The 25,898-nt window shown below is 49.0% G+C and overlaps 2 protein-coding genes and 1 long non-coding RNA gene across 4 annotated transcripts in view; 2 read left to right on the top strand and 1 right to left on the bottom strand.

Annotated features, from left to right (window-relative positions):
• Positions 1-5,064, top strand: part of LOC129040334 (uncharacterized) — a 41,600-nt gene extending 36,536 nt beyond the window's left edge. Inside the window, exon 3 of the long non-coding RNA XR_008503599.2 lies at positions 4,796-5,064. This is a non-coding gene — a long non-coding RNA (uncharacterized LOC129040334). The remainder of the gene's footprint in view (positions 1-4,795) is intronic.
• Positions 1-13,689, bottom strand: part of NPC1L1 (NPC1 like intracellular cholesterol transporter 1) — a 28,815-nt gene extending 15,126 nt beyond the window's left edge. The window contains exons 1-10 of one of the 2 annotated variants that reach the window (XM_054494729.2): positions 13,565-13,687; positions 11,175-12,700; positions 9,196-9,296; positions 8,610-8,782; positions 8,190-8,318; positions 6,801-6,983; positions 6,093-6,207; positions 5,784-5,911; positions 4,420-4,557; positions 4,095-4,184 (exon numbers count right to left, since the gene is read on the bottom strand). In XM_054494729.2, the coding sequence (XP_054350704.1) occupies positions 4,095-4,184; positions 4,420-4,557; positions 5,784-5,911; positions 6,093-6,207; positions 6,801-6,983; positions 8,190-8,318; positions 8,610-8,782; positions 9,196-9,296; positions 11,175-12,700; positions 13,565-13,618 (2,637 nt within the window). In that variant the 5' untranslated portion in view covers positions 13,619-13,687. Of the gene's footprint in view, positions 1-4,094; positions 4,185-4,419; positions 4,558-5,783; positions 5,912-6,092; positions 6,208-6,800; positions 6,984-8,189; positions 8,319-8,609; positions 8,783-9,195; positions 9,297-11,174; positions 12,701-13,564 lie in introns of those variants that run through there. The other variant, XM_054494731.1, reaches the window with a different exon arrangement.
• OGDH (oxoglutarate dehydrogenase) overlaps positions 1-25,898 on the top strand; it is a 481,583-nt gene that overhangs the window by 303,542 nt on the left and 152,143 nt on the right. The window lies entirely within an intron of this gene.

Below are 25,898 nucleotides of genomic sequence, written 5' to 3'. Positions count from 1 at the left end.
TGCCTCTTTAAATAAATAAATAAATAAATAAATAAATAAATAAATAAATAAATAAATCCCTGGCAAAGGTAAATGGGCAGTTATAAATGTTATGATTTACAACTCCACCTTTTTGTACATAATTTAAGAGACTCATGCAAAAAAATCATTAGCCTATGATTTTGGATACATAATGCATAAAAATACAAAAGTTTTTGAGACATAGTCTCGCTCTGTCGCCCAAGCTGGAGTACAGTGGTACGATCCCAGCTCACTGCAACCTCTACCTCCTAGATTCAAGCAATTCTCATGTCTCAACCTCCCAAGTAGCTAGGTTTACAGTTGTGTGCCACCATGCCTGGCTAATTTTTGTATTTTTAGTAGAGATGGGGTTTTGTCACATTGGCCAGGCTAATCTTGAACTCCTAGCCTCAAGTGATCCAACCACCTCACAAAGTGCTGGGATTATAGCCATGAGCCACTGCACCCAGCTGAAAAATATAATTTTTTGAGACAAGGTCGGTCTCTGTTGCTCAGGCTGGAGTGCAGTGGCATGATCATAGCTGACTGCATCCTTGAATTCCTGGACTCAAGCAAGCCTCCCACATAGCTGGGACTACAGGCATGTGCCACCTTGCCCAGCTAAATTTTAAATTTTTTCTAGAGATGGGATCTCACTGTGTTGGCCAGGCTGGCCTCAAATTCCTGGCCTCAAGCAATCCTCTTGCCTCCACCTCTCGAAGCATTGGGATTACAGGCATGAGCCACCATGGCTAGCTCAAGATATAATTTTGTGACATCAATAACTGAAAGGGAGGTAAGATGGAGTTGTTATAGGAGCAGAGTTTTTGTATGCTATGGAAACAAAGTTGGCATAAATTTAGAGTGTTATAACTTCAGCACATTTAACATAATCCCCATGGTAATCACAAATAAAATTAGCTGTAGACTATGCACAAAAGGAAATGAGAAGGAAAATGTAAAATTTCACTAGTAGCAATCAACTAAGCACAAAATAAGTCAGTAATGCAGGAAATGAGAAATAAAAAAGCTACAAGGCATATAGAAAACAAATAGCAAAATGACAGCAGTAAATCCCTCGTCATCAGTAATTACTGTAAATGTAAATGGATTAAACTCTCCAATCAAAAGAGAGTAGTAGGACCAGGTGTGGTGGCCCACGCCTGTAATCCCAGCACTTTGGGAGGCCGAGGTGGGTGGATTACTCAAAGTCAGGAGTTTGAGACCAGCCTGGCCAACATGGTGAAACCCTGTCTCCACAAAAAATCCAAAAAAATTAGCCAGGCATGGTGGCATGCACCTGTAATCCCAGCTACTCAGGAGGCTGAGGCAGGAGAACTGCTTGAACCCGGGAGGTGTAAGTTGCAGTAAGCCGAGATTGCTCCACTGCACTCCAGCCTGGGTGACAGACCGAGGCTCCATCTCAATAAAAAAAAAAAAAAAAAAAAAAAAAGAGAGTGGTAGAATGGATTAAACACACACACACACACACACACACACACACACACGATCGAGATTGTGAGAGTCAGCATACTGTGCCCTAGGCAGCCCCCATCTGCTCAAAAACAATAAAACGTGATCTAACTATATGCTGTCTCCAAGAGACTCACCTTAGATCCAAAAACACAAATCGATTGAAAGTGGAAGAACGGAAGAAAGATATTCCATGTAAATAGTTACCAAAAGAGAATAGGGGTAGCTATACTAATATCAGACAAAATATACTTTTTTTTTTTTTTTGAGACGAATCCTCACTCTGTTGCCCAGGCTGGAGTGCAATGGCGTGATCTCAGCTTACCGCAACCTCTGCCTCCCAGGTTCAAGCAGTTCTCCTGCCTCAGCCTCCCAAGTAGCTGGGATTACAGGCGTGTGCCACCATGCCCAGTTAATTTTGTATTTTTAGTAGAGATGGGGTTTCTCCATGTTGGTCAGGCTGGTCTCAAACTCCTGACCTCAGGTGATCTGCCTGCCTCGGCCTCCCAAAGTGCTGGGATTACAGGAGTGAGCCACCACTCCCAGCCAAAAAAATAAATATTGTATGAGTTCACTTACCTGAGGTGCCTAGAGTGGTCAAACTCATAGAACAGAAAGTAAATGGTCCGGGAACGGTGGTTCTTGCCTGTAATCCCAGCACTTTGGTAGGCCAAAGCAGGCAGATCACAGGGTCAGGAGTTCGAGACCAGCCTGGCCAACATGGCGAAACCCCATCTCTACTAAAAATACAAAAATTAGCTGGGTGTGGTGGCACACACCTGTAGTCTCAGCTACTCAGGAGGCTGAGGCAGGAGAATCGCTTGAACCTGGGAGGCAGAGGCTGCAGTAAGCCGAGTCCGTACCATTGCACTCCAGCCTGGGTGACAGAGCAAGACTCCATCTCAAAAAAAAAAGAAAAAGTAGAGGCCAGGTGTGGTGGCTCATACCTGTAATCCCAGCACTTTGGGAGGCCAAGGCCAGTGGATCACCTGAGGTCAGAAGTTCAAGACCAGCCAGGCCAACATGGTGAAACCCCATCTCTACTAAAAATACAAAAATTAGCTGGGTGTGGTGGCAGCCACCTGTAATCCCAGCTACTTGGGAGGCTGAGGTAGGAGAATCACTTGAACCCGGGAGGCAGAGATTGCAGTGAGCCGAGATTGCACCATTGCACTCCAGCCTGGGCAACAAGAGCAAAGCTCTGTTTCAAAAAAAAAAAAAAAAGTAAATGGTGATTGTGTCAGGGGCTGAGGGGAGGGGAGAATGGGGAGTCACTGTTTGTTGGGTAAAGTTTCAATTTTGCAAAAAGGAAAGAGTTTTGGAGATGGATGGTGGTGATAGTTAAACAGTATGAGTGTACTTAATATCACTGAACGGTACACTTAAAAATGCTTACAATGGTAATTTTCTATTATGTGTATTTACCACAATAAAAAATGGAAAAAAATGATAAAATTTTTAGAAGCAGTAAGAAACAAATGTCCCCAACAGAAAAATAAACAAAAGACATCAACATAAAACCTCAGCAGGGTCTGGCGGCCCATCACGTCCTTCCTTCTTGCTCTTGGGGCAGTAGAGACCCTCTTCACCTCAGCCCCGTGACATAGCCCCCAGGACTTCTGCAGGTGGCAGGTTCATTCTGTGACTCCTCACCTGCTCTCCCTCCATACGGTCACCCAAAGTACAGTCCTGAGCCATCTGCTCTTGTCCTCCCTCACCTGGCTTCCAGGACCCCAGGCCAGTACTGCCTAACACACCTACCCCAGCCGCACCCCACTCAGCCCTGTTGTGGGCTCAGGCCTGGCTGCTTCCACTGGGGCTCCTGCCAATGCCCAGACCCTTGCCCAAACCTCCATCACAGTTCCCTAGATGGGACCTAGACATCGAGTCCCCTTGATGCCCTCCCTCTCCCTAGAGCTTGCTCATGCAGTCTGACCGTGTGTCTCAGACTTTGTTGTCTGTGGCTGCTTCCTCTTGGCCACCAGCCCATGGCCACCACTGATGCATATCCAGAAAAGCCAGGTCCCCAGCCTTGGCTGATGCATTGTGCCTGTTGGCCCACACACTTACTGGTCCAGGCTGGGCAATCAGCACTCTCCCCCACCAAGCCCTTGGCCTCCAGCTCGTCCCACCCCCACAGTCGCTGCCACGCCCAGGAAACACACCTGGGCTCACCCCAGCCTCCCACTGGCGAGTCTGTCATCAGTTTCCTCTGAAAATCCTATGCGACCTTGGAGGTCCCCTCCAACCATGGGGCTTTCCTTCCCCTGAACCCCTGCCCTCCCCGGGCTTCAGGCCCAGAGAATTCGCAGGGCTGGACACTGGGCAGGCACTCAGCAAAGTGGCAGTCATTCTTTGTGGCCTGCCGTCTCACATGGACAGCCATCCGATGCCTGGGCCATCTCTCTTACTGTGGCCTGGGGCTGGCACCTGGCTCTTGTGCTGTTCATACACGAATGTGGCTTCGCTCCCCAGGACTGCTGGAGATACCTCCAAAGCAGTGAACAATTCTGCACCTCTGGCCAAGCCCCTGGCCGGAGACCCCCCACCCATCCCTGCTGGTTGCTACTGCCCCTCCCCAAATCCCAGGGACCTAAGAGTTGAGAAGGGCCTGGGCTCACCTTGGGCAGGGCCAGCTCCTGGTCCAGTCCCACGCTGATGTGGCACATGTAGTAGAGGCTCACTCCAAACAGGGCGAGAAACAGCAGCAACTGAGAAAGGACCTGCTGCATGAGACCACCCTGCCCAACAGCCGTCCCCCAATCTCCCCACAAATTTATGTCAGTCAGGGTGTCATGGGCAACATTCTGGAGTTGAGCAGACTTGCGTGCCAGCCCCAAGTATCAGCACTTGGGCCTAGGCAACCTCCCCACTTCCAAACCTGCTCTCCCAGGGCGTGGTCCCCACCTAGTTCCCCTGCTCTCGTGTGGTTCGAGGCCCACTCACCACAACCCCTCGAGTGATCCAGTGCAGCAGGAAGGGGGCATAGGCCTTTTGGAAGAAGCCAAGCAGGAGCCCCTCTCCCTGGCCAGGCGGGGGCAGCTCCCGGGGCTTGACGCAGCAGCAGACGTCCAACCGGGAGGCCTGGAGTGGGAGGCAGCCCCTCAAGGTAGTCCCAGAGCAGACAAGACCCCAGGGACCACCTTCCTGCCCCCAGGGAGTGTCACCTTCTGTGGGTGGCCTGTGCCAGTGCCCTCATGGAGACATACCAGTGTGCTGTTTTCTTTGCTTTTTTTTTTTTTAATCTTGATAAAATATCTTTAAATTTTACACCATCATGGGAACCAACAGATCAACTCCTGTTGACCTCTCATTTATACAGCTGACTCGTGAACAACACGAGTTTGAACTGCCTGGGCTCACTAATCCCTGGATTTTCTTCCACCTCTGCTGCCCCTGAAACAGCAAGATCAAGCCCTCCTCTTCCTCCTCTTCCTTCTCTTCTTCAGCCTACTCAACCTGAAGATGACGAGGATGAAGACCCTCATGATGATCCACTTTCACTTCGTGAACAGTAAATAGATTTTCTCTTCCTTATGATTTTCTTACTAACATTTTCTTTTTTCTTGCTTCCTTTATTGTAAGAATACAGTTTATAATACATATAACATTCAAAAGATGTGTTATCGACTATTTATGTTATCATTAAGGCTTCCAGTCAATAGTAGGCTAGTAGGAATTAAGTTTAGAAGGGTCAAATGTTACATGCAGACCAGGCATGGTGGCTCACGCCAGCACTTTGGGAGGCCAAGGTGGGCGGATCACCTGAGGTCAGGAGTTCGAGACCAGCCTGATCAACATGGTGAAACCCCTTCTCTACTAAAAACACAAAAATTAGCCAGGTGTGCGGAAGGAGGGGGCCTGTAATCCCAGTAATCGGGAGGCTGAGGCAGGAGAATCGCTTGAGCCCGGGAGGCAGAGGTTGCGGTGAGCTGATATCACACCATTGCACTCCAGCCTGGGTGACAGAGCGAAACTCCGTCTCAAAAAATAAAAAAGTTACATGCAGATTTTCAACTGCTTAGACAGTCGGTGCCCTAATCTTCACATTGTTCAAGGGTCAACTGTATTTTATTTCTCAACCTCATGCACTTTAGGAGGTTTGATTATATTTTAAAAATTGTCAAAACAAATTTATTTTTCTATAGGAAATTGGAGAATACATGGCCTAAATATTACCCTCCTGGGACAATGCCCCTGTCCCCCACCCCATTCTCTGGGCCATCTCTGTGGTGGTAAAGACACTCCCTCTCCCTGCCATGGTGGGAACCCAGGGGCAGGTCCCTCAGTACTGGCTCAGCTGCCCCTACCTCCTGCCTCTTGCTGTCCAGGGAGAGCAGGGCCACAAAGGCTGACATCTGCAGGAGGAAGTCAAGGATCACTGCAAGGCCAGAGGTCAGGGCGAAGGTCCGCACAGCTGGCATGGGGGTCAGGGCCCCTGTGAGGGAGCAGAGGGCTGTCAGGGCACCCTGGCTTCAAGGGCAGAGTGGGAGCCGACATTGACAGGGTGCAGGGGGAAAGGGGTCTGCACTATACCCACTGCCCTCTGGGAACTCCTAGGCCCCGGCACTAACCCAGCAGGCCTAATGCCAAGTGGGGAGGGTCTGACCCAGGCTCACCTAGGAAGAAGCAGATGGCCTCAGAGAGGCTGCACAACAGCATGCTGGGAGCCACCCTGCCTAGGGCTCGCCCAATGTGGACCTCTCGTGGCTCCCCAGGCCTCCGGGGCAGCCTCTGTGTGGGAACAGCAGGGATAAGAGCCAGGGCCCTCCAAGGGCACTGCCCCTCAAAGGCCAGCAGGGAGCTGGCAAGTGCCCAGAGCTGCAGCCAGGCCTGAGGAGCTGCTCTGACCTTCCTGAATCATCAGAGACTCTCATATTCTCCACGGCCAATGTTCTTCTTCCAGGGTCTGGCTGGGAGAAATGCTTGGTGCATTCGAGATGTCTATAGCATCCCTGTTCCAAGCATTGTTGGAACCCTAATTGTTCACCAACAGGGAGAGGTGAAATCGACTCTGATTTATCCTTACCATGGAATGCTACGTAGCAGCATAAAGACAGGAGGAGGCTGTAATGTACTAACATGGAGAGGTTTTACTAGACATTGCAAGGGGTTAACAGAAAGCTAATTCCAGATGGTAGAGGCAGGATGAAGTCATTTATGTCAACACACTCTAGTTTCTACAGATATTGTAAACATGAGTGTCGATGAACAGAAAGAGTCTGCAGGGAGACCCAGCAAATTCACGCCAGAGTCCCATCTGGCCAGGAGGTGAGGTTGGGAGAAGAGTGGGCAGTTGGGGGTGTGGAGAGCTCCTCCCTTCTTACCTGGTACTCGAGAACAAAGATGAAGATGTTATCAGCCCCCACGGACAGCACCAGGAAAGGCACCACTTGCAGGATGACCAGGGAGGAGCGGACACCCAAGTAGCAGAAGAAGCCCATGGCAGCCATGACTGCTCCCAGGACCACGGCCACCCCGCCGAGGCCCAGCGTGGCCTTGGAGTCCACCTGCAATGCAAACAGGCTCAGCCCCCTAGCCACCTAGCACCTACCCAGTATGTCCACCAGCCTCAGCTAGGCGAGACAACGCAGCTGGCAGGCACCCTCAGTGCCTGCAGGTGCCCGATACTGCCCCCAGTGGTGAGGAGCTCACATCTCACATTAAAGCCCCTCTGCAGAGCCATCCTACCAAGGGCAGGTCCAGGAAACCCAAAGGCATGGGTGAGCCTACTCCATCTTCCTTGAGCATGCATTGCAAGAGATTTTAAGTATTAGCTTTGCATTTGGGCAAGTGAGGGTATGGCATGTAACAGACAGAAAACTGCTCTTAGGCCAGGTGTGGTGGCTCACACCTGTAATGTCAACATTTTGGGAGGCTGATGAGGAAGAATCACTTGAGCCCAGGAGTTTGAGACCAGCCTAGGCAAAAAGCGAGACCCTGTCTCTACAAAAAACAAAAAACAAAAAAAATAGGTGGACGTGGTAGCTCACACCTGTAACCCCAGCACTTTGGGTGGGCGGATCACCTGAGGCCAGGAGTTCAAGACCAGTCTGACCAACATGGAGAAACCCCAACTCTACTAAAAACACAAAATTAGCCGGGTGTGGTAGCACATGCCTGTAATGCCAGCTACTCGGGAGGCTGAGGCAGGAGAATCGCTTGAACCCGGGAGGCGGAGGTTGCAGTGAGCCGAGATGTGCCATTACACTCCAGCCTGGGCAACAAGAGCAAAACTCTGTCTCAAAAAAAAAAAAAAGATAGCTGGGCACAATGGCATGTGCCTATAGTTCCAACTACTTGGGAGGCTGAAGCAGGAGGATCACTTGTGCCCAGGAGTTTTGAAGTTGCAGCGAGCTAAGATCATGCCACTGCACTCCAGCCTGGGCAACAGAGCAAGACCTTGTCTCAAAAGAAAGAGAGAAAAAGAGAAACAGAGAGAGAAAGAAAAGAAAGAGAAAGAGAGGGTAGGAGGGAAAAGAGAAGAGAAAAGAAAAGAAAAGCAAAGAAAAGAAAAAGAAAGGAAAAGAAAAGAAAATCGCTCTTGACCTTTCAGCACAGAACACTTACAAGAGGTATTACCCTTTGGGGCAGCCACTTGGGTGTGTCCACTTTGCTGTTCTGAGGTGCTCTGGTTAGGAAAGTTGTAGAAAGCCTGCTGAAGATGCCTGGGGTCCTGGGCTAGCCCACCTAGCTGTGTCCCTCCCGCTTCTCACCATCACTCGGCTCCAGCTGGAATAGCTGCCCAGGGCCAGAGAGATGTACAGGAATATGACAATGTAGCTGGTGGCAAAGATGGGCAGGTCTTCAGCTGTGGTGCGATTGATCTCGTCTTCCAGAGAGCGCTGTGGACACACACCCGACCAGCCGCCACTGACCGTGCCTGCTCCAGCCAGGCCAGCTCTCAATAAATAGCTCGGTCACTGGGCACTAATTGTGTGTTGTGTCACAGGGCCTGATGGCCCCCTATAATCGCTGGCGAGGCTACAAGAACAGCCATCACAATCACCCCGTTCTGAGCAGGCAGCCACTGCCCAGGGTCACTTAGGAAGGGCCAGGGCCAGGATGGGGACACAGGAACTGACCCAAGACCACCTGGGTTGCACCCCCAGAGCCAGGGACCCTGCAGCCCCTACCTCAGCCATGAACGTGACCTGGAACATGCCAGCCGTCTGACGCTGGAAGGCTCGCATTTCCTCTAAGAAGGCCTCCTCCCACAGCTTGGCCTGGGCCAGACGGGGGTCCCCGGCAGGGTAATTGTTGAGGGAGAACGTCATGATCAGGGCCTCCGCCTCAGAATAGTCCTTCCCTGGGATAAGAAATACTCAGACCCTTCCTGCTGCACCCGTGCCTCCCTCCCCCTCCAGCTGCACCCCAATATTCCCTCCCCATATCTAGCTGCACCCCTCACATCACCCCTTGCTCCTTCTCCCCCACTCCTTCCTCATCTGATACATGGCCTTACCTCCTACACCCCACTTCTCTCAGCCAAAGGCAAGACCTTTGGGCTCAGGCAGAAAAACCAGACTGCCTGAGTAACACTACGAGAAGATAAAAGAGATGGCAGAGAGAGGAGACAGGACAGGGTTGGCCTACAGCTTCCAGAAGCCAGGCTACCCCTAGGCTGCGAGAATCCCCAGCACCGCTCCCATCCTCCCGTCTACGGTTCCTGCCCCAATACTGCATCTTCCTTGGCTTCCTCTCAGGGCCCACTTAGCTTACCTTTGTACCCCCCAATGGCAAGGAAGGGGAAGACAGGGGCCCCGTAGTCAGCCATGCAGCTCAGGGCCAGGGCTGTGCCATCCTTGAAGGTGAGCGGGGCACTGGAGGGAGATGACCACAAAGGGAAAGGGCCTTTCCTGGCCCTGCCCAGTCCATATGGCCCCTCCCTTCCCCTCCCACCCCAGACCTACAGCACTACGGAGGGTGAGCTGGCGGGGTGGGGGACACTGGCTGCAGATAGCTGCAGATAGCCCAGCTATCTGCATTTAGGCCATTTAGCCATTTAGGACCCAGCTGAGTGGGTCCTAAATGGCTCCCATCCAGCAAGATCTCCTGCAGGCCCCCGCCCACGGAGTGAGTTGGAGCTGCCCTGAGTGCCTTCTCTGTGCCAGGCAGGGGCTGCTCCAGGCCCTGTCTCTCTGAGCCTCTCATGTCTCCACACACTAGCCTGACCTTCCTGGCTCTGACATTATCTGATTCCGGATTGAGCATCACACCTGAAGTCCCATGAGGGTGGAAGAGCTGGGATTTGAGCCATGGGGTCTGGCATGGGCAGTCTCAAACGTTGCCCTCTCAGCCTCCTTCTCCTGCCCAGGGCCCCGCAAAACCCTCTAGGTATTGAGGTCAGATTTGGAACCCTGGAGCCCAGGAGCCAATGTTTTCACAGTTTACTAGACTGGTGCCCTCAGGCAAGTCTGTAGGTCCTTCAGCTTAGCCCTTTCTGCAAAGCCCATCATTGTGAAGATGCAGTGGGACACCTGAGCAAAGCTCTCTACCCCCCCTCTCAGATCTCAGCAAGCGAGTGCTGGTTGCTGTGTGACCTTGAGCAGCTTACCACACCCCTCTGAACCTCAGTTTTCCTGTCTGTAAAATGGAGATAATTGGACCACCCAAGAGTTGTTGTGAGCATCCGTAGTCAAAATAAAGATAATACCCTATAATGGACTATAAAGCTACCATCAGACATGAGTCTGAGGTCAGACCATGATGCCTCTCCAGAGCAAACAATGGCTCCTCTCGTTCCTGCTATTTCCAAGAGACAGCCCTTGGGTTCCTGGCACAGACACTCTGGGAAGCAGCCCAAACTTGGGGCCCAGCAGAGGGATGCAGAGCCAGGTAGCGGGGGACAGAAAGTGTCAGCACTCTCTTCCAATCCAGTGGTTCTCAAAGTGTGGCCTGGGGCCCTTAGGCGTCCTGGAGACCCTTTCCAGGGTCTGTAAGGTCAGAACTGTTTTAATAATAACACTAAGATGCTATTTGCCCCTTTTAACTCTCATTTGCTCTGGAGTACGGAGTACTAAACGTTCGTTTTGAGGACCTCTGCTCTACTCCAACCTCAAGGAGCCTCCACTGCCACAGCCCTGCTGCTGCCCTTGGCTCTTGGCCCCCTTGGCCCAGCAGCCTTCTTGGCATCTTGTTGGCAGCACACCAGAGTGGACAGAACCAAGGATCGAACCCCAATCAACAGAAGTGTGTGTGGCTGTGGCCTACCCCAGGACACCCAGCCCAGATGCCTGAGACCAGCCACGACCTCTGGCCTGAGGGCACCTTTTCCAATGCATACCATGGTACCTCATGGGCTACCGATGGCCCTACGGCACCTGGCACAGAAACAAGAAGCAAAACAAAGCAAATATAAATATGTGCTCTGCCAATCAGACTCCTCTGTCAGACTTAAACCAAGAGTGTGGCAGGGAGCTCCCACATGTCAAGAAATCTGCAGAAAGACAGAGTGGACTCGGGGTTGAAGGGCCAGCGATGGCCATGCACAAACCTGCAGCCATGAGCAGGAACTCTCACCAAAGGAAATGGCGGCCGGATGAGGGGTAGAGATAATCATCTGGGCAGCCCCAGGCCAGAGCCATAGGAATAGCTACCTCTGGTCCTTCAGGACCAGCTGTATGCCAGGCCAGGTTCCCAGGAGGCCATGGCAGCCCAGCCCCAGCCCACTCCTCGCTTGGGCCCCACCATGGACTCACTTGGCACAGTACAGAAAATGGTCCTTCCAGTCGACTTGGGAGGTCTGCCCCATCAGTGTCTGGTTGGCCGTGAGCAGCAGGAGCGTGCGGTTGTTCTGGAAATACTGCAGGAGGCTGTTGATGCAGCAGTCGTAGAGACTGGTATTGTCCGGATTGAGGGGGGCATAGCAGATGTCCTGCAGGGAGATGTTGCGCTGTGCTTCGGGCGACCATACCTGGAGGTGCCGCAGCCTCTCCTGCAGCTCTAGCAGCTCCAGCAGCAAGTCCAGGTCCAGGATCCCGCTGAAGTTCTTGGGCCCCAGCAGCAGAGAGTCATACCTGTAGCTGGACCGGTTAGGAGCTGTCAGGATCACCTGGTTGGTTCGGAAGAAGGGGCCGAAATGCTGGTCATGGAAAGCCTTCTCACTCCGGGCTTGGCTGTTGGGGGCCGACCACAGCTCCACGGGGTCCGTAGTGAGTTCTGTAAAGACCAGGCCCGCTGCCAAGGCCACCACCGGGATGACAGATAGCACCAAGATGGTCAGAGGCCACGAAGCCACCCACGTGCCCCAGCCCTGGAAGAACTGGCCAAGAAGGGTGTGGGTGGAGAAGCTGAGCTTGTCAGAGAGGCTGGTGCCCTTCTTGGGGTCCACCGTCTTGCTTTTGTCCCTGGCGGGGGCCACACAGAGTCCCACAAGCAGGATGGTGACCACAGCAAAGACAGAGCAGAGGATGATGATGAGGACCAGACTGCCCGGCATCCGGCCCAGGTAGAAGGTGGAGTCCAGGGCCTGGGGATGGGCTATGGCAGGACAGGATGCAGCACAGTCCTGGCAGGAGCAGGCCGCCATGTCGTCACCTTGGGACTCATTGCAACGTGCAACCCCCTCATTCAGAGGCTGAATCCCACTCCCCACGACCTCGCCGGGCTCCAAGAGGTGGAAGGTGATGTCCAGTGGGGCCAGACCATTGCCTGTATCTCCCTGGAAGTTGAGCCAGCGCTGGGCATTGCAAAGGGCAGAGCCATACACGCCACACATGGTGCCCACAGCCAGCGTGGCGGCTGCAGGGACGCGTACACGGCTGCAGGAGTCATAGCTCTGCTCGGCAAAGCTATGCTGGTAGAAGGCCTCATAGGCCACCACAGCTGGGAGTTGTCCAGCCCCTAGCTGGGCTACGCGGGTCACATTGATGAAGAGGCTCTGGTTGGGGCTGCACGTGTTGTGGCAGTGCAGGTTCACGAAATTGTCAGAGCAGGCTGGGCAGCGGGTGAGGAGGGCCTTGGTGACCGACATACTGGCTTCCAGTGATACCAGCTGCTTGGCGGAGCAGCAGGCTTGGGTGTTGGGGCCGGTGTAGAGGCGGGGGCAGATCTTCTGTAATAGGATCAGGTGATCACCTGTGATCTTGCGGGCCGGTGTGTTGGACAGGCAGGACACGTTGGAGAGTGTCATGAGGCTTCCAGACAGCTCTGGGTTCTTCCCACATTCGTCATAGAAGGCGCAGTAGCCAGGCTGGTGGATGGGTGTGTAAGGCTCGCTGTGGGCCTGCAGAGAACAGCAACATCACGCGTGGGCCCTGATACAGCTGGGTGCCATCCAGGCAGCAGGCAGCCAGGGAGGGTGTGGGGGTAAGAAGGACATGGAGCAGGGGCAGGGAAGCGGGGAGTGTGAGGAGTAGGAAGCCTCCTGGAGGCATGTGCCAGCCAGCCAGTGTTGGAGTGACAACACTGGCCTTTCTTCCTGGGGGTGGCCTGATAGACCTGCAGCTTAGGAAAGTCATGCCGGAGAGGCCAGAGATGGGTAAGGAGGCAAAGCTGACTCCAAGGTCCCGGGCTCTGCCCATGTCGAAGTCAGCCTGAGTCCCCACACTGTACACCACATCCAGAGGCCAGGGTCTCTCATGGAGAGTCTGTTCAGGAGGCCCCCCCGGCTCCCACCACCACCACCACCACCTGCTTGAGGCCAAAAGCTGTCACCCACCTCCCAGACACAAAGTGAGCGAGGAACTTAAGAGGCGCCAGCCCTGGATCTTCTCCCAGCCTCCAGAGTGCTCAGTCCTCCCTAGGTGATGCTCACCAGGTAACCCCATCCCAGCACCTCCTTTCCTCAGACCTCTCTTAACTGCAGGCCTGGGCCCCACAGTAGGGCCAGTGACAGGAGGGACTTGGAGCACCCCAGTCCAGCAGCCTCTTTCACCCCTGTGTGCATTCAACCCTGTAACCTGGAAACCCTCCACCTGCACCCCTCCTCTGTGGGGCCTGGCATCCCTCATGTGTCCAGAGACTGGCCCAGCCCGCAGGCCCTGAGGCTCCCTTGCTGTCACCCAGTAACGCTCGCCTGGTACACGGCTGGCCCCAGGGTCCCTAACTGGAGGCTGCAGGGGAGGGGGAGCCAAGCCCTGGGACTCACCAAGTGCAGGAGCAGGGCCCACAGCAGCCAGCCCCTCAGGCCGGCCTCCGACATCCCGGGTCTGGGAAGGGGTCAGCAGGGAGCCAGGCCAGGCCTCAGGAACAGCCAAGGGCTGAACACACATTAAGGCAGCCTCCTCCCTTTCAATGACAACCCTGGCCTGACTGGGTTAGGGACCAATGAGGCTGAGCCCTGCTAGTTAATGATCCACCACTCCCATTGTTTGGCCCCAGTCCACAGGCCCCCGCTTTAGATGAGCCTCATCACGCAGGTGCTAGGGTCTCCACTCACTTCCCAAAGCGACCGAAGCCAGAGGGCTGAGTCAGCTAGGGGAGAGACCATGCTATTAGCCCCTAACTCTGCTGGAGTTGGTGCCAGGGCCTGGAGGCACAGATGTGACCAGGCACTGGCTGGGATCCGGCCTCAGGAGCTCAGCATGGCTGAGGAACCTCCGCACCCTCCCTGGCTCAGCCTCAGACCCCAGCTCTGCCCTACCCCCTCTTGGGACCAGGGCCAGCAATAGGCTCAGAGGCACCCTCTGCACTGTCATCCCTAGCAACTGTTGTTAATTAATATTAACAGCCTGATAACGGAGGGGCAGTCAGGGTGGAGTGAAGCAGTGACAAAAGTCCCCTCCTCCAGGAAGCAAAGGGAAAGAACAGCTCACTCTAGGGCCTGACAGTTGACAGAGACCCCAGATAGTGGAAGACTCTCCTTTGCTCACTTTGCTCTTCATCCCCCCTTCCCCCCGACCTTCTCCCTCTTGTCCCTTGCCCAGGCCTGTCCCACCAGTCACCCCTAGCAAGGGACAGACTGTGGCCGGGAGCCTTGAGCAGCAGCCCTGCTCCACCTGGGCCCAGGGGTGTGGTACACACTTTCTGCTCCCTCCTGATAGGAATCTTCAAAGCCTACCTTGGGTTCTCACTATCACCAGGATGGGCCATGACCTTGGCCCCCATTACCAAAGTTGAGCTGCAGATAAGGGCAGCTTGTTGGGAACATCTCCTGCGTGGCCATCTACTGGAGATAGCTGCAGGGAGGGACCTGTCTCTAGTGTTCTGTGGACCCCTGCCTGATTCACAGGGGAGCCACCCAGCCTCATGCAGGAGAAAGAGGCTGAGAGGAAGGGGACCAAGGCAGGGTCAGGCTGACCCCTAAGTCCTCAAGCCAGCCATAGTGGAGAGGAAAGACAGTTAGCAGCCAAGGGCCTGCCCCTGTGAGTGACAGCACCATCCAGCACCTTCTCAGCACTGCTCCCAAGTCCCTGGCCGGCAGAGGTGGAGACCCCACCACCCATGAAGCTGCCTCTCTAGGTCCTCTGTTCCTGGTATTGTCATCTAGTTCCTCCAGAAACAGATCCTGAAACAAGGATCCCAGTGCAAAGAGTTTATTGGGGAGATGATCCCAGATGACAGCAGTCGGTGAATGGGGAATGAGACAGGGGATGGAAGGAAGCTGACCAGAGTGCATCCAAGAGCTTGCTCCTGCCCCCAGGGACCTCCAGGAGCTGGTGGGGACGTGCCCAAGAAGGTCCCCTCCAAGGAATAAGGACACAGACAGCTTTCCACCACGTTCATCTGTCACTGGTAGAGGACATTCCTGGAAGCTTTAGCCCCAGCACGTGGCGGGCACATTCAGTGTCAAAGGGCCTTAGGCAGGGCCATGGGCACTTGCGGCAAGAAGACACTGTTGGCATGCACGGAGCTGTGAGTGTCAGAACAAACATATGAAAGGCCCACCCTGCCTTTCATATGTTTGTTCCTGTGGGGGCTGCCTAGGCTAAGCCCCTAGAGCCCAGCTGTGCCCAGCCTAGCACCACAGACAGATAGAGTCCAGCTATGTGGTCTCCTGGGGTCATTTGTGAAACACATGCAGTGTAACAGTGGCACAATCCGGCTCGGAATGACAGTGAAAATTTCACACCCAATCTCCCAACCCAGCTGCTGGTGCCTCTGGACACACGTGCTGAGCTGTGACCATATGATATGTACATGCATCCTGCTTTTTCTCTTGACTTTTCACATAAATCCTCCCTGTTGCCTTCAATCTCTGATCAGCACGTCTGTGACTAGGTTATGGTCCACAGAACGCATGGATCTTCTCCTCTTCTGGTGCTGACTGTCGAGCCGGTTCCCAATAGTTCATTTTTGATAAATAAGTTTCTGGTTGACTTCTTTGCACCTAACAATGTTTCCTCTTTTTTTGAATTTATTTCCTTAGAACAAGTTCCCCCGGATGAGATTTGTGAGTCAGAGTACAATGTTTACCATCCTTTTTTTTTTTTTTTTTTTTTGAGACAGAGTCCCACTCTGTTGCCAGGCTGGAGTGCAGTGGCGCAATCTCGGCTCACTGCAACTTCCGCCTCCTGGGTTCAAATGATTCTCCTGCCTCAGCCTCCCAAGTAGCTAGGACTACAAGCATGTGCCACCGTGCCTGGTTAATTTTTGTATTTTTAGTAGAGACAGGGTTTCACCATGTTGGCCAGGATGGTCTCGATCTCCTGATCTCGTGATCCACCTGCCTCGGCCTCCCAAAGTGCTGGGATTACAGGCGTGAGCCACCAGCCCCAGCCCAATGTTTACAACTCTTACGTGGACAGCTCATTTCTTTCCTCAGGCTAATCTAGGATTTATTGGGTGATTATCAGATTCTCAGTTATTGGAATTTGGTGAAGGGTTGATCCCAGTCTTGGGTAATGAAGACTCAGTGATTTCCCAAGGGCTGTGACTCTTACCACTGACATGGGCAACTTGCAAAGGCACCATCTTCCCGCAGTCTCAACTTCATCGTGTATTATGTTTGTCATTAGACCTTACTAATTTAATGACTGCCAGATAATACCTCATTTTCCACTTTCTATTGGTATTAGTAAGATTGATATTATAAGTTTGATGTTAGAATCATAAGACACACCTGAAATGTGGCTACTCTGAGAAGGTCCCGAGAGGGGTAGTCCCAGCTATTTGGGAGGCTGAAGTGGGAGGATCATCTGAGTTTAGGGGTTTGAGGCTGCAGTGAGCCATACCCCAGCACTGCACTCCAGGCTGGACGTTGACTCAAAAAAAAAAAAAAGAAGAAGGCACCAGGTGCAGTGGCTCATACCTGTAATCACAGCAGTTTGGAAGACCAAGGCAAGAGGACTGCTTGAGGCCAGGAGTTTGAGACAAGCCTGGCCAAGATAGTGAGAGCCTGTCTCTACAACAAAATAGAAAAGCAGGCTGGGCATGGTGGCTCACACCTGTAATCTCAGCAATCTGGGAGGTTGAGGTGGGAAGATCCTGCCCTGATCCCAAGAGTTTGAAACCAGCCTGGGAAACATGATGAGACCCTGTCTCTACAAAAAAATAAATAATTGGAAGGGGCCAAGATGGCCGAATAGGAACAGTTCCCATCTGCAGCTTCCAGTGAGACCAGTGCAGAAGGTGGGTGATTTCTGCATTTCCAACTGAGGTACCCAGTTCATCTCATTGGGACTAGTTAGGCAGTGGGTCCAACCCACAGAGGACGAGCAGAAAAAAAATAAATAATTTGACGGGGGTTATGCACCTGCTGTCCCAGCTACTTGGGAGAGACACAGGAAGATCACTTGAGCCCTCAAGGTTGAGGCTGCTGTGAGCTATGTTCATACAGGACAGGATGGGGAGGGGAGGGGAGGGGAGGGGAGGAGAGGGGAGGGGAGGAGAGGGGAGGGGAGGGTAGGGGAGGGAAGGGAAGGGAAGGGAAGGGAGGGGAAGGGGGAAAGAAAGGGAGGGAGGGGGAAGGGAAGGAGGGAGGGAGAGAAGGAAAGAGAGAGAGAGAAAGAAAAAGAAAGAGAAAAAGAGAAAGAAAGAAAGAAGAGGAAAGAAAAAAGCAAAAGGAAAAAGGAAAGGAAGGAAGGAAGGGAAGGTGGGAGGGAGGAGAGAGAGAGAGAGAAAGAGAAAGAAAGAAAGAAAGAAAGAAAGAAAGAAAAAGAAAGAAAAAAAGGAAAGAAAAAAGCAAAAAAAAAGGAAAGGAAGGAAGGGAGGGAGGGAGGAGAGAGAGAGAAAGAAAGAAAGAAAAAGAAAGAAAGGGAAAGAAAGAAAGGAGAGAAAGAGAGAGAGAAAGAAAGAAGAAAGAAAAGAAGGAAAGAAAGAGAAAAGAAAGAAGGAGGAAGGGAAAGGAAGGGGAGCGGAGAAAAGGGAAGGGAAACTTAGCTGGGCATGGTGGTGCATTCCTGTAGTCCCAGCCACTCGGGAAACAGAAACAAGAAGATCACCTGAGCCCAGGAGTTCGAGGCTGCAGTGAGCCATGATCATGTCACTGCACACCAGCCTAGACGACAGAGTGAGATCCAACTCAAATAAAAATAAAACGGCTATGTATATGGAAATTGAGAATGCCACATGCATGTACAGGGCAAAACACATGTTCAGAAAAGCGCTGAAACTTTTGTCACAGGCTGATCCTAGGCTCAGAACAAGCCTAGCTAAGTGTTAAAAGAGTCCCAACCCCAATTTGCAAAAGATGGGAGAGGTATGCTTGTGTGTGTACGTGTGTGTGTGTGTGTGTTGGTGTTGTAGTTTTTTAGCTCCTGGCATTCAAGGAAATCTCTGTCAAAACACTGGCTAAACATAAGCTGAAGAAACAGACACTTTGGTGACCTCAAAAAAACAATGAATAGTCTTTGCAAAAATAGCTTGGGAAAGTATAAAAACAAACATTACTACAGCCTTCAGCAATTAAAAAAAAATGCTGAGGAAGAGAGAGAATCTGATTTCCAGACTTATCACATTATAATAGTCAAATGTCCAGTTTTCAACAGCAACAGCAAAATCACAAGTCAGAAAAAGAAATGGGAAAAGATGGCCTATTCAAAGGAAAAAAACAACAAGTTGACAAAAACTGTGTCCACGGCAGCCCAACATTAGACTCATTAGACAGAAAACTTTAAAATAGCTATCTTAAAGAACTAAGAGCAAAAATGGATGAGGTCTAAAGTAAATTAGGAAAACTATGCATGAACAAAATGAGGTTATCAATAAAGAGAAATTATAAAAAGGAACCACACAGAATTCTGGACCTGAAAAGGATAATAACTGAAATAAAAAAACTTCACTAGAGGGGCTCAAGAGCAGATTTGAGAAAGCAGAAGAAAGAATCTGTGAACCTGAAGGTAGGACAATTGAAATCATCAGGTCTGAGAACAGACATGAAAAAGAGTGAGGAAAAGTGAACGGAGACTGCTACTTATGGTAACACCATGAAACAAAATAAACATGGGTGTTATGGAAGTTCAATAAGGAGAAGAAACAGAGAATGAGACAGATTATTTGAAGAAATAATGGCCTAAAACTTTCCAAATTTGATGAAAGACATGAATATTAAATATCTGAAAAATCCAATAAACGCCAAGGAATATAAATACAAAGAGACTTATATTGAGCCATATTATAATCAAATAGTTGAAAGGCAAATACTAAGAATATTGAAAACAAGAGAAAAGTGACTCATCACATACAAGGTGTCCTCAATAAGATTATCAGCTGATTACTCATAAGAAACGTTGAAGGTCAAAAGGCAGTGAGCATGATATATTTAAAGTGCTGAAACAAACAAAATTATCAACCAAAAATCCTATTTCAGCAAAACTATCCTTCAAAAATATGCGAGAAATTAAGACATTTTCAGATACATAATAGCTGAGAGAGTTCATTACCACTAGACCTGCCTTACAAGAAATGCTAAGGGGACTCTTTCAGGTTGAAATTAAAGGATGCTAGACAGTAACTCAAAGATGTTTGAAGAAATAAAAATCCCCAATAAAGGTATTTACATGGGTAAATATAAAAGCCAGAATTATTATAACTTTGGGGTTTTTTGGGGGGTTATTTTTTGTTTGTTTTGAGACAGACTGGAGTGCATTAGTGCAATCACAGCTCACTGCAGCCTCGACCTCTGGGCTCAATTGATCCTCCCATTTCAGCCTCCCAAATAGCTGGAATCCCATTACAGGCACATGCCACCACGCTTGGCAAAATTTTGTATTTTTTGTAGAGATGGGGTCTCACTGTGTTGCCCAGGCTGGTCTCAAACTCCTGGAGGCAAGCAATTCTCCCACCTCAGACTTTCAAAGTACTGGCATTACAGGTCTGAGCCACCATGCCTGCCAAGTCACTCTTTCTATTTCCCTTTTTTGTAAAGCTGGGATCTTGTTATGTTGCCCAGGCTGGTCTCAAACTCCTGGCCTCAAGCAATCTTCCCACCTCAACCTGCCAAAGCACTGAGATTGCATGTGTGAACCACCACACCCAGCCAAAAATACATAATTCTACATTTTTGAGCAAACAATGTGTAAAGATGGAATTTTTGACACCAATAACCTAAAGCAGGGACAAAGCTGTAAAGGAGTAGAGTTTTGTATGCTGTTAAGTTGGTATCAATTCAAATTAGATTTTTATAACTCTAGGATTTTATTTGTAATCCCCAGGGTGACAACAAAGAATAATACATAGAATATATGCAAAAGGAAATGAAAAGAGAATCAAAATGTGTCACTACAAAAAAAATTTTAAAAACCCAGCCAAGCAAGGTGACTCATGCCTATAATCCCAGCACTTTGGGAGGCTGAGGCAGGAGGATCATTTGAGGCCAGGAGTTCAAGACCAGCCTGGGCAACATAGTGAGATTCTGTCTCTACAAAAAATTAATAAATAAAACAAAAAGCAAATAAATAAATACAGAAGTCAATAATGAAGAAAATGAAAGACAAAAATCTATGAGACATACAGAAAAGAAAAGGTAAAATGGCATAAATCCTTATCAGTAATTACTTCAAATTTAAATGGATTCAACTCTGTAGTCAAAGTTGGAGAATGCAGAATACATTGTTTTAGAGATAGGATCCAACTATGTGATGTCTAAGACACTCACTTTAGATCTGAGGACACAAATAGGTTGAAAATAAAAGAATACAAAAAGATATTCCGCGCAAATAGTCACCAAAAGAGAGCTGGAGTTGCTACACTAATATCTGACAAAATAGAATTTTTATTTTATTTTATTTTATTTTATTTATTTTTGGAGACAGGGTCTCACTGTTGTCCAGGCTGGAGTGCAGTGCCGCAATCTTGGCTCACTGCAACCTCTGTCTCCCGGGTTCAAGCTATTCTTGTGCCTCAGCCTCCCAAGTAGCTGGGATTACAGGTGTGTGCCACCACACCCAGCTAATTTTTTGTAGTTTTAGTAGAGATGGGGTTTTGCCATGTTGGACAGACTGGTCTTGAACTCCTGACCTCAAGTGATCTGCCCACCTCGGCTTCCCAAAGTGCTGGGATTACAGGCATGAGCCACTGCACCTGACCACAAAATAGAACTTAAATAAAGAATTGTTACAAAAGACAAAAATGACATTATACATTACTAAAAGGGTCAATTCATCAAGAATATGTAATAATATATATGCACCAAACAATGTGACCTTAAAATATGTAAAGCAAACATTACATCATTGAAAGGAGAAATAGACAATGCAACAATAAGTAGTTGGAGACTTCAATACTCCATTTTCAATAATTGATGGAACAACTAGACAGAAGACCAGTAAGGAAATAGAAGTCTTGAACATTTATAAAACACTTGGACACTTGTATATATACAACATTCCACTCCACAACAGCAGGATACACATTTCTTTCAAGTGCATATGGAATATTCCTCAGGATAGACAGTATGTTAGGCGACAAAACAAGCCTTGTTATATTTTAAATAATTAAAATCATAGAAAGTGTATTTTCCAGTCACAGTGGAATGAAACTAGAACTCGACAACAGAAGGGGTTAAGCACGGTGACTCACACCTGTAATCACAGCACTTTGGGAGGAGAAGTTGGGAGGATCTCTTGGGCCCAGGAGTTCAAGATCAGCCTGGGCAACATAGAGAAACCCCATCTCTAAAAATAAAAATAAGTTGGGTGTGGTGGCTCACACCTGTAATCCCAATACTTTAGGAGGCTGAGGGAAACGAACTGCTTGAGTCCAAGAGTTCAGAACTTCCTGGGCAATATGGTGAAATCCCATCCCTACTAAAAATACAAAAAATTAGCCGGTGTAGTGGTGTGCACCTGTAGTCCCAGCTTCCCAGGAGGCTGAGGTGGGAGGATCACCTGAACCTAGGAGATCAAGGCTGCAGTGAGCCATGATCGCATCACTGCACTCTAGCCTGGGCCACAGAGTGAGACCCTGTTTCAAAAAAAAAAAAATTAGCCAGGCATGGTGGCACACACCTGTGGTACCAGCTACTCAGTACTCAGAAGGCTGAGGTGAAAGAACTGCTTGAACCCAGGAGATCAGTGCTTCAGTGAGCCACGATCACACCACTGCACTCCATCCTGGCTCAAAAAAAAAAAAAAAAAAGTAAATAAATTACAGGAAAAAAAAACCCTGAAAATTCATGATATTTGGAAATTAAACAACACATGCTTAACAACCAATGGATCAAAGCACAAATCACAAAGGAAATATAAAAATACCTTGAGACAAATGAAAATGAAAACACAACATACCAAAACTTATGGGATGCAGCAAAGCTGTACCAAGAGGAAAATTTTTAGCCATAAACACAATAAAAAAAGAAGAAAGCACCCTGGCGCGGTGGCTCATGCCTGTAGTCCCAGTGCTTTGGGAGGCCAAGGGGGCAGGATTGAGGGAGACCAGCTCGGGCAACATGGTTAAACCCTGTCTCTACAAGAAAGATAGTAAAAATTAGCCGGGCATGGTGGCACTTGCCTGTAGTCCCAGTAACTTGGGAGGCTGAGGGATGAGAATCACTCGAGCCCAAGAGGTCGAGGCTACGGTGAGCTGAGATTACAGCACTGCACTCCAGCTTGGGCAACAGAGCAAGACCTTGTCTCAAAAAAATTTTTTTAAATTAAAAAAAATTTTTTTTTTTTTAAAGAAAGGGCCAGGTGTGGTGGCTCATGCCTGTAATCTCAACACTTTGGGAGTCCATGGCAGGAGAATCATATTAGGCCAGGAGTTCAAGACCAACCTGGATTAACATAGCAAAACCGCATCTCTACAAAAAAGAGAGGAGGAAAGAGAGGAAGAGGAAGAAAAAGAAAAAAAGAAGGAGGAGGAGGATGTTGGGAAAAAACTGAGTGTTGGGAGGGAAACTGAGGCAGGACTTGCATAATGTCCTCTGGAATGTGTCTAGACTTGCTGGCTCCTTGCTTCTAGCCCTCCTAGGCTCCTATTCCCATTATCTCAAGTAGCAGAATATGTTCCATATAAATGCTAAACCGTCACAGCTGTAGATCATGCGCCTGCCCTTTTGACCTCCACATTCTCACCACCTGTTTCTTTTTTTTTGTTTATACTTTAAGTTCTACGGTACATGTGCACAACGTGCAAGTTTGTTACATATGTATACATGTGCCATGTTGGTGTGCTGCACCCATTAACTCATCATTTACATTAGGTATATCTCCTAATGCTATCCCTCCCCCAACCCCACAACAGGCCCTGGTGTGTGATGTTCTCCTTCCTGTGTCCAAGTGTTCTCATTGTTCAATTCCCACCTATGAGTGAGAACATGCCTCACCACCTGTTTCTTTGTTGGATTACCAATAAATACCGTGGGCTGCCGGAGCTCGGGGCCTTCGTAGCCTCCATGATCACGATGGCCCCTTGGTGTCCCACCTTTATCTCTCAAACTGTCTTTGTCTCAATCCTTTGACTCCGCCGGACTTTGTCACCCCCACGACCTGGTGTTGGGTCTGATCACCCCAACAGGAGGAGGGGGAGGAGGAGGAAGGGGGAGGAGAAAGAAGGAGGAGGGGGAAGAAGGAGGAGGGGGAGGAAAAGAGAAGAAGAAAGATTTGAAATTTTCTAACTGCACACCTTAAGGAGCTAGAAAAACTAAACTCAAAGCTAGAATTTTTAAAAATAATAAAGACTACAACTGAGATAAGTGAAATAGGGAATAGAAAACTATAGAGAACAGCTATGAAACAAAAAGTTGATTTCTTGAAAAAAATATTCTGAAGGAGCAATCTATAATACAAATAAAATAATACAGAAAAATAAATTTTAAAAGAAAAAATCAACAAAATTGACAAACCTTTAGGTAAGGTGACTAAAAAAAAGAAAAGACTCATATTACCAAAATCACAAATGAAAGTGGGAACTTTACAATTTTACAGAAATAAAAAATACAAGATAATACTATAAATGAATGTATAACAAACGATAATCTAGAAGAAATGGACAAATTGCTAGACATTGCATACCAAAACTGATTCATGAAGAAGCAGAATATCTAAATAGACATATAACTAGTAAGGAAATTGAATCAGTAATTTTTAAACTCCCCCAAAAGAAAAGCCCAGGATCAGATGACTTTACTGGCGAATTCTAGCAAATATTTAAAGCAGAATTAATATCAGCTGGGCATGCTGGCTCAACGCCTGTAATCCCAGCACTTTAGTAGGCCGAGGCAGGCGGATCACCTGAGGTCGGAATTCGAAACCAGCCTGACCAACATGGAGAAACCCCATCTCTACTAAAAATACAAAATTAGCTGGGCATGGTGGCACATGCCTGTAATCCCAGCTACTCAGGAAGCTGGGGCAGGAGAATCGCTTGAACCCAGGAGGCAGAGGTTGCTGTGAGCCAAGATCACACCATTGCACTCCAGCCTGGGCAACAAGAGCAAAACTCCGTTTCCAAAAAAAAAAAAAGAAAAAGAAAAAGAAAAAGTAATACTATCAATCCTCCTCAAATTCTTCCCTAAATTGAAGAGGAAAGAACACTTCCTAACTTATCCTATGAGGGCATGTTCATAGTATCCTGATCCTATGGTATACTGATATCAAAACCAAAGACACTACAAGAAAACTACAGACCTCATAAATATTGAATAAAATATACAATATCCTTCATGAATACTGAGTAAAAATACTAGCGAACCAAGCTGAACATCGTATTAAAAAGATTATACACATTGGCCAGGCGTGGTGGCTCAAGCCTGTAATCCCAGTACTTTGGGAGGCCGAGGCAGGCAGATCACTTGAGGTCAGGAGTTCGAGACCAGCCTGGCCAACATGGTGAAACCCCGTCTCTACTAAAAATACAAAAACTAGCTGGCTGTGGTGTTGCATGCCTGTAGTCCCAGCTACTTAGGAGGCTGAGGCAGAAGAATCACTTGGACCTGGGAGGCAGAGGTTGCAATGAGCTGAGATCACGCAACTGGACTCCAGCCTGGGCCACAGAGCAAGACTCCCACTCCAAAAAAAACAAACCAAAAAACAAACAAACAAACAAAAAAAAAGAGTATACATCATGACCAGGTAGACTTTATTACTGGAATATAAGGATGGTTCAATATATGGAAATCAATTAATGAACTATACCAGATTAACAGGATGAAGGGAAAAAATCACATGATTCTCTCAACTGATGCAGAAAAGACATCTGACAATATCCGACATCCTTTCATAATAAAACCACTCAGAAAACAAGGAATACAGATAACTCTCTCAACATGATAAAGGCCATGTATGAAAAAAATGTCCAGGTGTGGTGGCTCATGCCTGTAATCTCAGCACTTTGGGAGGCTGAGGCAGGTAGATCACTTGAGGTCAGGAGTTAAGAGACCAGCCTGGCCAACATGGTGATACCCCATCTCTACTAAAAATACAAAAAATTAGCCAGGCGTGGTTGCACACGCCTGTAATCCCATCTACTCAGGAGGCTGAGACAGGAGAATCACTTGAAATCAGGAGGCAGAGGTTGCAGTCAGCTGAGATTGTGCCATTGCACTCCAGCCTGGGCGACAGAGTGAGATTTCGTCTCAAAAACAAAAACAACAAAAAACCCCCACAGTTTACATCATCCTCAGTGACAGAAGGCTGGCAGGCTCAATGATTCATGCTCATAATGCCACTGCTTTGGGAGGCCAACGTGGGAGAATCACTGGAGCCCAGGAGTTCAAGAGAAGCCTGGGCAACATTGCAAGACCCTGTCAAAGCAAGGTCAAATCAAGGGTCAAAGCAAGGTCAAAGGAAGGTCAAAGCAAGACCCTACCAAAAAAAATTTTGGTGCGGTGGTGCATGCCTGTAGTCCTAGTTACTCAGGAGGCTGAGACAGGAGGATCACTTGAGCCCAGGAGTTTGAGGCTGCTGTGAACCACGATTACATCACTGCGCTCCAACCTGGAAAACAGAGGAAGACTCTGTCTCGAAAAATAATTTTTTTTTCAATGATGAAAGACTGAAGGTTTTTCCTCTAAGATCAGGAACAAGAGGGCTGGGGGTGGTGGCTCACGCCTGTAATGCCAGTACTTTGGGAAGCTGAGGTGGGTGGATCACAAGGTCAGAAGT

The sequence above is a fragment of the Pongo pygmaeus genome, chromosome 6 (genome assembly GCF_028885625.2).
Source record: "Pongo pygmaeus isolate AG05252 chromosome 6, NHGRI_mPonPyg2-v2.0_pri, whole genome shotgun sequence".
Classification (NCBI taxonomy): domain Eukaryota; kingdom Metazoa; phylum Chordata; class Mammalia; order Primates; family Hominidae; genus Pongo; species Pongo pygmaeus.
The sequence above is the reverse complement of the archived record's forward strand: the minus strand, read 5'-3'. Positions and strand labels throughout refer to the sequence as shown.